General features: G+C 50.6%; 1 protein-coding gene across 5 annotated transcripts in view; it reads left to right on the top strand.

Moving 5' to 3' along the window:
• Positions 1–13,417, top strand: part of ARID3B (AT-rich interaction domain 3B) — a 55,968-nt gene that overhangs the window by 1,535 nt on the left and 41,016 nt on the right. For all 5 annotated transcript variants that reach the window (XM_048481941.1, XM_048481944.1, XM_048481945.1 and 2 more), the window contains exon 2: positions 4,922–5,559. In XM_048481941.1, coding sequence (XP_048337898.1) covers positions 5,002–5,559 — 558 coding nt within the window. In that variant the 5' untranslated portion in view covers positions 4,922–5,001. The remainder of the gene's footprint in view (positions 1–4,921; positions 5,560–13,417) is intronic.

A 13,417-nucleotide genomic window follows, 5' to 3' on the forward strand; every position in this document is an offset into this window, starting at 1 on the left:
TGTGTGATGCATTGAGATTCTCCAGGATACGCTTGATCAACACCTAGTAGCACCAACACGATTCTCAGGGTATAAACTCCTAGGAGTCAAAAGCTTCCTTCATCTGCTACGACTCCATTCCCGGTTGTATCTGACGAAGGAAGCTTAGGTTCTCGAAAGCTCATACTCCAAAAATCTTGTTGGTCTCCAATCTGCTGTTGGGCTCGAATCTGGATCTTCTACTGGAAACCAACATGGCTGCCCTTGTAAACTGTGTTTGAGGGTCAAGGATTGTGAGCAGCCTGAATTATTTGTACGTAGAGGAAGAGACTCAGAGGGTATGCATGTATGTGATATGAGAGATCTCTTTGGGTGTAATGCTTCGGTTCTCCGCGTGATAACCTCGTGAAACACTGGAAGTTGCTCCCGAGGAAACGTAGCTCGGATTGCTTCTCTTCTAGAATGGCCAGACAGACGCCTTTCCCAGTACGCTCATCAGGTGGGATGTGTGGAGGATCATAATCCCTTTTGTCCGATCCCTTAAAAAAATAAAACCCGAATTCTTAACCACTGTCACCACACTATGTGTCAACGAACGCCTAGACTTAATCATGCGCCGCGCAGATAAATGCTGTTTCTGGTTTGCGGCGATCTCGCTGCCTGGCCGCGTCAGTCGTGGTGCGTTGAAAGAGGCAGTTTCTCAGTAGTCATTTTCTTCACACCCTTTCGCAATACACTTCTTCTAATGAGATAACCGGCAGATTAAGAGCGCCGTCCTCAACAGAGTTACTCCCTTCTAAGCCCATCGGCTTCAGTGGATTTAGACGGGTGTAGTTCTGTTTAGGACTGAACCGTGCGGAGCTTACCTGGGGTTGAGCCTCACTGGATACAGCGAGCTTTGGTTCTGAGTAAACAGGTATGGACCTGGCTGGGGTAGGGCTGGATAAAAGTTAAAGTAAAGCAAACGTGTATGAGGTTGGGGTGGGGGCAGGGGGGAGTGTAAGACTCTAGAGCCAGCGTGGTGTAGTGGTGAAGAGCAGGTGGATTCTAATCTGGAGAAGTGGGTTTGATTCCCCACTTCTCCACCTGAGTGGCGGAGGCTTATCTGGTGAACCAGATGTGTTTCTGCACTCCTACATTCCTGCTGGGTGACCTTGGGCTAGTCCCAGTTCTCTCAGGACTCTCTCAGCCCCACCTACCTCACAAGGTGTCTGTGGTTGGGAGGGGGAGGAAGGGAGCTTGTAAGCCACCTTGAGTCTCCTTACAGGAGAGAAAGGTGGGGTATAAATCCAAACTTTTCTTCTTCTAGAAGGAAACCAGTTACAGGTGCCGCGGAAGAGTGTCAAAAAAATCCAGTTCTAAACCCTGCGACATGGCTTCAAAGGGAAGGTCCTCGTTAAGTCCGATCACGGAGAGGAATTTAAGCATTTGGGTTGTAGCTGCAATTTGGAGATTGATTCTTGCTATGGCGCTGACTTCCGTAGAGGTGTGACAAGAGTGGTTGGGTGTAGTTCCGACCCATTTGTTTAGTTGCCTTTTCGTTTTGGATCGCTGGGGCGAGTGTGTTTGGGTAGAGAGCTATGGACCAGTTTGGGAGGACAATGCGATGCAGGCCGAAGGGGAAACGCGGTTTGGAAATGCTTACAGAGGTGGACACGCAACATATTGTTGCAGACTGGTTTTAAGTACGTTATAGGATTATGGCGGTTGTTATTATTTTGGAATGTTGATCAGAGGAACAAGGGCGTTGGGCTGTTTTCTCGGGGTGTTTTTGAGAGTGTAAGCTGGATGGCTATCCTTATTGGTACCCTGTGATGGTTTTGGATCCTTAGGGTATTGGATTTACACAGCTGTTCTCAGAAGCAATTATTGTATCAGCAACCTTTTACTTTAAGGCAGCGATGCCGACTGCATACACTATGAAACGTCCCATGGAACTCGGTCCAGCTTCCTCCTGTGTAAACACGTTTCAGGTCCGATATAGATCTTGCTAAGACAGTGATGGCGAACCTTTTCGAGACCGAGTGCCCAAATGTCAACCCAAAACCCACTTATTTCTCGCAAAGTGCCAACACGGCAATTTAATCTGAATACTGAGGTTTTAGTTTAGAAACACGTTACTCAGGAGCAAGCATGGTGAAGCAACCGTGCAACGCTTTGAATGGGTGAATCACGACCCTAGGAGGGTTTACTCAGAAGCAAGCCCCATTGCCAGCAACCGAGCCTTCTCCCAGGTAAATGATCACGCCCAGGCCAGTCTAGATGTGTGTGTGTGTGTGGGGGGGGTGATTTTCCACCCCTCTACTTGACAGACTCTGTGCACGCGTGCCCACAGAAAGGGCTCTGAGTGCCATCTCTGGCACCCGTGCCATAGGTTCGCCACTGCTGTGCTAAGAGATTGAAATCCAGATGACACCTAATTGTCTCCAAAAGATAGCAGTCAAGCATTTGGCGTGTTTTGGGCGGCAGGTAGGTAGATTTGATAAGTTACTCTCATGTAGAACGACACGTTTTCTCTTTGACGCCTTAAAGCGCCTAGCGATTCAGAGGAAAGCGCTCCCAAGTCTGGAATAGTCCTAAAAAGTTTTGACGGCTTTTGATGATCACCTTAAACGCTCGAGGCGTGGCAGGACTCGTGCCAAAGCCTTTCTTTGGCTCCGGAGGCGATCAGTGCTCGGCATTCATGTTTAATTGCCACACTCGGGACAATGCGTCAGACTTGCCCAAACCTGCCGTCGGAGGGCTGCTTCTGACCTGGACGATACCTGCAGGATCCAGAGAGCGTGTCTCTGCACCTGCGGTGTTTCTCCGGCAAGTCAGCGAAACACCGAGTCGTGAATTATAGCATTCTTCCTCCGCGCATGTCCCCTGTCGATCGTCTTTAGAGTCTTTGTGCCGGAGGCCTCCTGCTAAAAAAAGCAAGAGTCAAGGCGATGGTGTTACGAAATGTGTCATTTTGCAGTTTCGCCACAACTTCACGCCGCTTCCTAAAGCCACACTCGTGTTAATATCCTTACATTCCAGAATTTACCACTCCTGCCATTTACAAACAGGGCGTCTGGTATTGGCTTAAGCGTTATTGAATTGTTTCTGACATTCTAATCTACCTGAAAAGCCGCAGTAAAGTCCTGCAGTGGACGGCTCTTGTGGTTTCTCCGTCTTTCACAACTTGCAAATGTCGCTTTCTTAGCTCATTTGCAGCCATTCTGTGAAATGTTTGGTCCCTGCTGAAAAAAAGGAAGGGGCGGTTTTGTGACGCCTTCATCTCATCCTTTCTCCAAAGCAGTTGGGTTTGGCTTTTCTGTTTCTGTGCTCCTACGTTTTATTTACAGCGACCCTTTGAGGTAGGCCATGCTGAGAGAAAGTGGTTGAGCGTGGCCGGCCCAGGCCTAGCCCGGGATCTTTGCCAGACTTCAAGCCGGGCGATTACCTCTTGAGAAAAAATTCTTAATTTTAGCAAAAATATTTTTACACTTTCAGGAAGCTTCGTGTTTTCATCAGAAGGTCAGTGAAGACGAGGGGATTCCCCCCCCCCCCGATTGCTATACGCAATTCTGATTTGCCAGTGAAGAAGAAGAGTGTAGAGTTTGGATTTATATCCCCCCTTTCTCTCCTACAGGAGACTCAAAGGGGCTTACAATCTCCTTCCCCCCTCACAACAAACACCCTGTGAGGTAGGTGGGGCTGAGAGAGCTCCAAGAAGCTGTGACTAGCCCAAGGTCACCCAGCTGGCGTGTGTGGGTGTGCACAGGCTAATCTGAATTCCGCAGATAAGCCTCCACAGCTCAGGCGGCAGAGCTGGGAGTCAAACCCGGTTCCTCCAGATTAGATACACGAGCTCTTAACCTCCTACGCCACTGAACGCTTGTGTGTTTTGATAATTCATCCTGGGAACGTTCATGTTGCTTATATGGAAGGAAAACCCCTCAGCTCCGCCGCCTTCTTGAAAACCCAGAACTCTTTTCCTGATCCCAAACTAGGGAACGATTTCCCTTGAGAACAGACTGTGTCATCATTGTCTGCTGCAAGTTGGTTGTTGCTTCCCTAAAGCCACCTGATCTCCTCTGGTTGTCTGTGGTGTTTGGGGCTATATCCATGGGCCTCAAACTGTCGTACTAAAATAAGAGCTGTTGCTGTGGGAGAGGGAATCTCTTTCCCGGCACCCTGTTGGTGTCGTAGTGTTGACTGATAATACTAATTCCGAACCCTGCCCCCCCCCCCGATTTTTCCACAGGCATTTTGTTTCCGTAGTTGGACGTGTTTCTGTAGTTGGGAAGCGTGAGTGAAAGCAGAGGTTTGCTAAAGATGCATGTACGAGCCAGATAATACATTTGTATTGCAAAGCCGTTGGCTTGGTTCTGACACCCCCTACATACAATCAGAGCCCTCTGATTTTATAGCAATACTCGGATAACCTTTACTTCAGTGAAATAGCAAACGGAGTAGAGCGATTTTTATTTTGTTTTCGCGTGCAAACCGGCTTTTAGGTAAAGAGGTCTTCCTCAGCTCATTCAGGAAACAAACCCTGGTGATTAATAAAGAGGCTTTAGTGTCGGTTTGCATTGTCTAGCTTGTAATTGTTTGTTTGTTTTCTGCAAATTGTATTTCCACTGAGGTTTGCGGGCCGTCTGGCAGGATGAGTATTTTAAACAACGCATGGTGGGAAATGCAATATTGCAAGCATAGTACATATTTAGACCGTTTGGCGGTTGGGGAGAACGGCGCTCCCTTTCACAGATAACGGAGCCATTTTGGACGCCATTTTGGGATGTGTGTGTACATGGGTGCTGTACTGAGTTGGGAGCGAAACCCAGAATTGGTTGAAAATGTGAGGGGCTTGTTTTTCATGATTCCTGCTCCGAGTCAACTTTTCTTTTTGCAATTCTCCTGCGGGAGGGAACGCCTGCGAGTCATTTACCCAGGGCCAATATTTGTGTTTCAGATTTCGTTGCTCCGTGGCGGCCGTAGCTGGAGCCTGGGCCAGCAGAACTCCCCTCTCGCCACAGACATGCCAACGGCAGGATGAAGCTGCAGGCCGTGGTGGAGCAGCTGCAGAAACAGCAGCAGCAGCAGCAGCAGACGACCCCCCTGCAGATGGATTCCAGGGAGAGGCAGCAGAGGCAGATGCGCGAGGCGCAGCTGCACTACGGCCCGCAGCTGACGGCGCAGCAAGCGGCGTTCTCGGCTGCGTCCGGCAAGCCTTCCGGCGGCGCGGCCCACCCTCCTCCGGCCCGAGTCCCGCCTGTGTTCGGGGCTGCCCGAACGTTCGACCAGAGCAGCGTGAACTCGGAGGAGGAGGAGGACGAGGAAGGCGATGAGGACTTGGAAGACCGGGACCTGGAGGAGGATGCCGCCTCGCGGGGCAAGGACGTGTGCTCTGCGCTGAAGTATTTCCAGGCTTCCAAAGCGGTCCCCCACAACCAAAGAGTGGCTTCCTCCTCGCACCCCCTGCCAGCCCTGGGGGCGCAGCGAGGACACCAGGGAAAGGAAGAGCAGGGTAAAGAGGCTGCAACCCCCCTGTATTCTGGCTCCACGTCCGGGAGGCAGACTTGGAGGCTGGACGAGCAGCAGCTGAAGCAGGTCAGTAAAAACCGCTTCTTTCTCCTTAGAGTTTGGTTGTTGAAAACTAAAGCAAGAGAGGCCCCTTCCGCACTTGCAGAACAACGCACTTTCAGTCCACTTCCGCAGCAGTTTGCAAGTGGGTTTGGCTCTTCCGCACAGCTGCGAAATGCATTGAAAGCAGACTGAGATTGCATTATTCTGCATGTGCGGAAGGGGCCAGAGAGGAGGAGGAGAAGAAGAAGAGTTTGGATTTATATCCCCCCTTTCTCTCCTGCACGAGACTCAAAGGGGCTTACAATCTCCTTTCCCTTCCCCCCTCACAACAAACACCCTGTGAGGTAGGTGGGGCTGAGAGAGCTCCGAAGAACTGTAACTAGCCCAAGGTCACCCAGCTGGCGTGTGTGGGAGTGCACAGGCTAATTTGAATTCCCAGATAAGCCTCCACAGCTCAGGCGGCAGAGCAGGGAATCAAACTCAGTTCCTCCAGATTAGAATGCACCTGTTCTTAACCACTGCTGCATGTGATGGTCTTGGAAGCATGATTTCCCATTTGAGTTCTGTTGGTGGTGGAATGCATCCAACTTACAGTGACCCCTTATGTGGTTTTCAAGGCAGGAGGCTAACGGAGGGGCTATACCACTGATGGCGAACCTTTTTGAGACCGAGAGCCCAAATTGCAACCCAAACCCCACTTATTTATCGCAAAGTGCCAACCTGACAATTTAACCTGAATGTTGGGGGTTTAGTTTAGAAAAAACCGGTTGGCTCCCTCTTCCTCAGCCCCATCAGCTCGATCAGGGGCCAGCCTGCTCTAGCCTCCAGCAAGTCCTGGGCGCACTACTCTGTGCCTCTCTAGCATCTCTGCCTCCTCTGTGCCACCCCCCCTCGGGCAGAAGCCACCCGGACCACAAGCACCAGGACCGCCAGCCAAGTCCTACGTGGTCACCATGGTGCACGTATGTCGTGCTCAGTGGCCCAGGTCAGCCTAGATGTGTTTAGGGTGTGTGATTTTCTGCCTCCCACATAACAAACTCTGTGTGCGTGCCCACAGAGAGGGCTCCGAGTGCCACCTCAGGCACCCGTGCCATAGATTTGCTATCACTGGGCTATACTGTTGCCTGCTTCTATGTAGTGGCCCTTGAGTTCCTTGGTGGTCTCCCATCCAAGTCCTAGCCAGGGCTGACCCTGCTTAGCTGCTGAGAGTTGAATATCGCTCTAGCCTGGACTGATCGGACTAGCCTGGAAAGTCCGAATCTTCATTCCGGTCGTATTGCTGCCTGCTGAATCGCCGTAAGATCGGAGCACCCTGTTGGCTAGGGATCAAAAGGCTTGCTGCAGTCCGACTCCTTGAGAGGTATCCGTTCCGAAAGAGAAAAAAACCCCCCTTGGTTGTCAGTGTAACTCCTCGGCAATCTTTTAAAGAGAGCCAGCATGGTGTAGCTGTGAAGAGCAGGTGGATTCTAATCTGGAGAACCGGGTTTGATTCCCCACTCCTCCACCTGAGTGGCAGAGGCTTATCTCGTGAACCAGATGTGTTTCCGCACTCCTGCATTCCTGCTGGGTGACCTTGGGCCAGTCACGGTTCACTCTAAACCAGGGGTAGGGAACCTGCGGCTCTCCAGATGTTCAGGAACTACAATTCCCATCAGCCTCTGTCAGCATGGCCAATTGGCCATGCTGGTAGGGGCTGATGGGAATTGTAGTTCCTGAACATCTGGAGAGCCGCAGGTTCCCTACCCCTGCTCTAAACTCTCTCAGCCCCACCTAGCTCCCAAGGGGTCTGTTGTGGGGAGAAGTCTCCTACAGGAGAGAAAGGTGGGGTATAAATCCAAACTCCTCCTCCTCCTCCTCCTCCTCCTCCTCCTCCTCTTCTTCTTCTTCTTCTTCTTCTTCTTCTTCTTCTTCTTCTTCTTCTTCTTCTTCTTCTTCTTCTTCTTCTTCTTCTTCTTCTTCTTCTTCTTCTTCTTCTTCTTCTTCTTCAAGAGCTGCAGTAAAACGAGGGAAACTTTATGTGGTTTCCACCTGTCAGATGAGGCCCCAACAGCCAGAGTGGGGTGAGTTCCTCCCTTCACGCAGCCCCCCCAAATCCATCTGTTCGGCTCACTTTGAATACTGACAGCGTTGGTCCGTTGCAAAAGAACTAGCAGCGTGTGCTCTGCTGTGTGACTCTTGTAGTCCAAGTGTCTTGGTTGTTGCAATTAAAAAAAAAACACCCTTTCAGGGTGATGCAATTGGCAGAAGTCCACCGCCCCTGCAGCTGCTGAGTCAATGGTGAAACGGGCGCCTGCCTGGGTGCCGTACTTCGGGGAGTTCATGAACCGCCTTGTTCGTGGGCTGGCGGCCGTCCAGTTACGTTTCCTGCACACACGCTCGTTGCGCAAGAGGGGTTGCTTTTGACTGGCAAAAGACCTCTGTGCAAACCGAGAAGTACAGTGTACCAGAAGGGTCCAGAGGAGGGCAACCAAAATGGTCAAAGGTCTGGAATCCATGCCCTATGACCGTGGTGGCGAACCTTTGGCACTCCAGATGTTATGGACTACAATTCCCATCAGCCCCTACTGGCAGGGGCTGATGGGAATTGTAGTCCATAACATCTGGAGTGCCAAAGGTTCGCCACCACTGCCCTATGAGGAGAGACTTAGGGAGCTGGGGATGCTTAGTTTGGTGAAGAGAAGGTTAAGGTGTGACAAGATTTGTTTAGACGTTCAGATATTTACCCCCTTCAGATAGACATGTTTAGATAGTTGATGTCAGGTTGGTGAGGAAGCAAGCTTGTTTTCTGCTGCTCCAGAGGCTGGAACCAGGAGTCATGGGTTCAAGGGGAAGGAAAACAGATTCCACCTAAACATTAGGAAGAACTTCCTGACAGTCAGGGCTGTTTGACAGTGGAAGGCACTACCTTGGAGGGTGGTGGAATCTCCTTTGGGGGTTTTTAAAGAGAGGCTGGATGGCCCCTTGTCAGGAGTGCTTTGATTGTGTGTGGTCCATCTAGTCCAGGGGTAGGGAACCTTTAACACTCAAAGAGCCATTTGGACCTGTTTTCCATGGGAAAAGAAAACACTTGGAGCCGCAAATAATTTTTGACATTTAAAATAAAGATAACACTGTATATATTGGGTTTTTTTTACCTTTTACTCCGCTCATTCTGGATGCATCCGCCCTGCTGCCTGCAGGGCGGGCAAGGATGGGACCAGCGGCTCGGCCTTGCGGGCGCCCGGCTTCCGCCCGATCCAGCGGGGCGAGCGAGAGGAAGCCGCTTGGCGTAGCCCGGCTGCAGGCAATTGGTGCACCCGCCCGGCTGCCTGCAGGGTGGGCAAGGATGGGGCCAGCGGCTCAGCTCGTGGAGCCGCAGTGCAAGGGCAGAAGAGCCACATGCGGCTCTCGAGCCGCAGGTTCCCTACCCCTGATCTAGTCCAGCGTCCTGTTTCACTCAGTGGCCAGCTGGTTGCTATGGAGGGCCAACAAAGGGCCTAGAGCTGTGGCGGCGAACCTATGGCACTCCAGATGTTCATGGATCACAATTCCCATCAGCCAATTGGCCATGCTAGCAGGGGCTGATGAGAATTGTAGTTCATGAACAGCTGGAGTGCCTAGGTTCGCCGCCACTGGCCTAGAGGCCAAAGCCTGATGTTGCCTCCTGGCACTGAGATTCAGATGTTTACTGGCTCTAGAGCAGGGGTAGGGAACCTGCGACCGAAAACTTATCGGCTCTTCTGCCCGCCCTCTGACTCCCACAAGCGGGCTGCCGGCTTCATCCTTGCCTGCCTACGAGCAGAGGCAGAACACAGCTGAATATGCTACCTGTGACCAGCGGGCGGCTGGGCGTACAGCCGAGCTCCTCGCCCGCAGGCAGGGCGGTAGCTTTCCAGGCAACGCCAGCAGGCCAAGCTGCTGGCCCATCCTTGCCATACAGGCAGCGAACGCGTGAGCGGCATCAATGCACTCTCTCAGAGATGAGTGGAGTAAAGACAAAACTTAAAAGCAATATATGAATAGTGTTATCTTTAATTTTAAATAATCCAAAATTATTCGCGACCTCAAATGAACACCTTTCGATAACGAGGATCCATGTCGATGAGTGATTAAAGGTTCTAACTCTAAACATAGGTGTCAGAAGCTCCACGGCCCTCAGATGTTATGGACTACCAGTTCCCCATCAACCCCTGCCAGCAATGTGCTGGCGGGGGGATGATAGAGGAACTGTGAAGTCCTAACGTCTGGAACGCGGCAGCGGTTAACTTACCTATCTATAGAGTTACCTAATGATCACCATGGCTGAAGTAAGACCTATCCTCTGCTTGCCAGTCGATCCGAGATCCTCTTTTAAAACCCAACTGTGCCTGTGGCCGTCAATCCATTTTCTAGCAACGAGCTCCATGTTTCAGTCACTCATTGTATAAAACAGTATATTCCTGTGGTCCGTCCTGAATCGACTACCCATCAGCTTCATGTGCTCCCAATGATTTCTCCCTCCCCCCCTCAAAAAAGGAAGCATTAAGTGAACGCATTCTTCCCCTGCAGACCCCGGAAGTTCATTTTGTAATGAAATGCTAAATTCCACAGCCATGAGAGTGGAATTTGTCTCGGTGTGTATTTACCTTTGCAAGCACCGTCAGGATGCCTGCCAAGTTTTCCAAACAGCTGGCTTGGCAACCCTTTCGTTTTGTTCGTCTTTGAGGCAAAAGCGATCCCGATAATTTTTTGTTTTTTTAACAATGAGAGGTGCAGTGTGGATGAGGAAGGGAGGGAAAGTCAGTCTGTTGTAGCTGCTGATTGTAGCTACCTCTCCCCATTTCGCCGCATTTCATAGAGCAAGTTTTTACTGGGGTGTGTGTGTGTCGCGTTGGCAATGCTGGTGCAGTTAAGAGAGCTAAAGCGAGTTGGTTTGAGTAGCCAAGCAAAGACTTTGCAGGTTGCCAGTGCCCCAAACTACCTTTAAGGATCCTTTAATGACTTACGTGAGAATAGCTGTTTGGGTTATTCGAACAGCAATTCCCTGCTGCCTTAATAGAAGAAGAAGAAGAGTTTCGATTTATATCCCCCCTTTCTCTCCTGCAGGAGACTCAAAGGGGCTTACAACCTCCTTGCCCTTCCCCCCTCACAGGTGGGGCTGAGAGAGCTCCGAGAAGCTGTGACTAGCCCAAGGTCACCCAGCTGGTAGGTGTGTGCGTGGGCAGGCTAATCTGAATTCCCCAGATCAGCCTCCACAGCTCAGGCAGCAGAGCTGGGAATCAAACCCAGTTCCTCCAGATGTCTACGATGCAGGCTCTTGCCTCCTCGCCACTGCTAATACACACACACGCACACACACACGGAGTTTTTGAGACAGCTTTGATAGAATGTAAGGTTGGTGGGTTTTTAAAAAGAGGTTGGAGGTCGCTTGCTCAGTCTTGTGAGTTAAACTGCCTCCTGCTCCCTAGCTGATGCTCATGTGTTATTTAGGGGGTGAGGATGTTCTGCAAGGCAGAACTTCCGGTGTTTTCTTGCTTTTCAGGTACTCTTAATAACTCTCCCCCCTGTATAAGCTCTGTCCTCTATGCCCTGTGTCCTCTTTGCCCATCCAAGGTAGGCTGTCTTTTGATCCTTCTTGGGTTATTTGACAGACAGCTATTAGCGCTTGGCCAAGCAATACAAATTAGTTTTTCCCACTTGCTAGCACGTGCTCTCGATGTATCAGTATCTGTAAAGCTTTACAGCAGCAGTGGCGTAGTGGTTAAGAGCAGGCGTACTCTAATCTGGAAGAACTGGGTTTTATTCCCCGCTCTGCCACTTGAGCTGTGGAGGCTTATCTGGGGAATTCAGATTAGCCTGTGCACTCCAACACACATCAGCTGGGTGACCTTGGGCTAGTCACAGTTCTTCTGAGCTCTCTCGGCTCCACCTCTACCTCACAAGGTGTTTGTGGGGAAATTGGTGAGGAAAAAGATTGTGGCCTTTGAGTCTCCTTACAGGAGAGAAAGGGGGGGATATAAATCCAACTCTTCTTCTTTATTGTAGAGCCATAGGCCATTACAATATTAATACATATAAATCAACATAATATACCATAAAAGATTGACCAGCTAAGAATAAAATACATGGACCCTCAGTCCCTCTCAATTCACCCTTCCAATGTATATGAGCTAGAATCTAACATATCTTGTGCAAATTTCGGTCGTACTGTTTCCTTCCGTGTAGTCTTAGATCAAATCTTGGAGGCCTCCGACGCAAAAAGGCCAACCCTATAGGACAGTGATGGCGAACCTTTTCGAGACCAAGTGCCCAAATTGCAATCCAAAACCCTTATTTATCGCAAAGTGCCAACATGGCGGTAACTTATGAATGCGGGTTTCAGTATGGAAAAAACAACAGTTGGTCTCGGTCGCGGCGTTGCACAGGAGTAAGCAGTGGTAGTTGGTGGCTTTGCTTTGGAAATAACCGTGCAACGCTTGAATGGGTGAAACCGACCTAGGAGTTTTACTCAGAAGCAAGCCCCATTGCCAGCAACCGAGCTTACTCCCCAGGTAAAGGATGCTTTCATTCTTACCATGAAATCAGTGCGGTTTTGGCTTAACGGGGTTACCTACACTGCTTCCCCAAGAACTAGGTCTTTGGTTCAATGCTAATAATCTCCCTGAAATAATTACGTACAAATTATTATCACGCTGACAAACTCTGTCGTGCGTGCCCACAGAAGCTCTGAAGTGCCACCTCTGGCACCCGTGCCATAGGTTAAGCCACCCGCATTATAGGATTTATAAGGATCTGAATCTGAAAGAGGAAGGTATATTTTATCTGTATCAGAGTGTACCTGGGGCGTGGATATAAAGCTAAGAAGGAACTCGGCCCTAGGCTCATCATACAAGGGGCAATTCAACACATAACGAGGTAGATCCTCTACTTCACATCTGCCAATACAGATTCACGCTCTCTATGTAAAAACTGCCCTCCTCTGTCTCTCGTCCCCATTCAGAATTGCCGCCTTCCAGACTAAAAGGTGTCCTTGCCATCCCATCACCTGTGCTCTTTCTGCTTCCCCCCCCCTCCCTGCTTTTCTTTTTGCGTTCTTAAATTCAAAGCGGGCATCCTCCCGGCAGCCAAGTCCGACATAAAGATACCCTAGCGTCTTCGGTTTACTTAGAACCACCGGACCCGAGAATGCGGCGTCGATGCAGAACCGCTTTGAATTCAGCCGGGACACCTCCTCGAGGTAAATAATAATTGTTAAACACGCTGGCGGACAAAAGAGCTGGCTCAGCTTCTGACATGGGGGCGGTGAGGATCTTGTCAGCACAAAACGAGGAGGGAAGTGTCGGCCGCTTGTCAAGAGGCGGGCAAATCCCCAAAGACATCTCCCCTCCCTCCCTCTCCCCCTCCCCCCTTAGCAGTTCCCAAATCCATCTGGACTCAATCGGCAGGGGCTGGAGCTGTAGGGAGCGATTCTGGGGTTTGCCATTATTGAAAGGAAGAGAAAAAAACCCCATTAGCCGAGGGGAAGAATGTCCCACTGTCATTCCTTGCCTAGCCTCCCACATTTTTAAGGCATAGCTGGGCCTGCTCTCGGGTTTCCCGGGAGGGGAAGCGCCGCACAGACGGAACTCCCGGCAAGTTGTTATTTATTTATTTTAGGCTATTTCCATCCCGCCTTTCCGCGACGTGCTTTCGGCGCGCCGGGCAGCTGGCGGGATCTAAAAATACCCCGGCAAGGTGCGAAGCGGAACCGATGCCGAAAGTCTTGCAGCGGAGACCAGGCGGTCTAGAAAAGACGGTCCAGGTTACGAAAGGCGGCGAGCGGTGGAAATGCTCAAACGCCGTCCTCTCTGGAAAAGAATGGTCTTGGGGCAGAGCGGGGAAAGGAGATTCGAGACAGGCTTCGTTAGGGATCGTTATTGGCCTA

The sequence above is a fragment of the Sphaerodactylus townsendi genome, linkage group LG17 (genome assembly GCF_021028975.2).
Source record: "Sphaerodactylus townsendi isolate TG3544 linkage group LG17, MPM_Stown_v2.3, whole genome shotgun sequence".
NCBI classification, from domain to species: domain Eukaryota; kingdom Metazoa; phylum Chordata; class Lepidosauria; order Squamata; family Sphaerodactylidae; genus Sphaerodactylus; species Sphaerodactylus townsendi.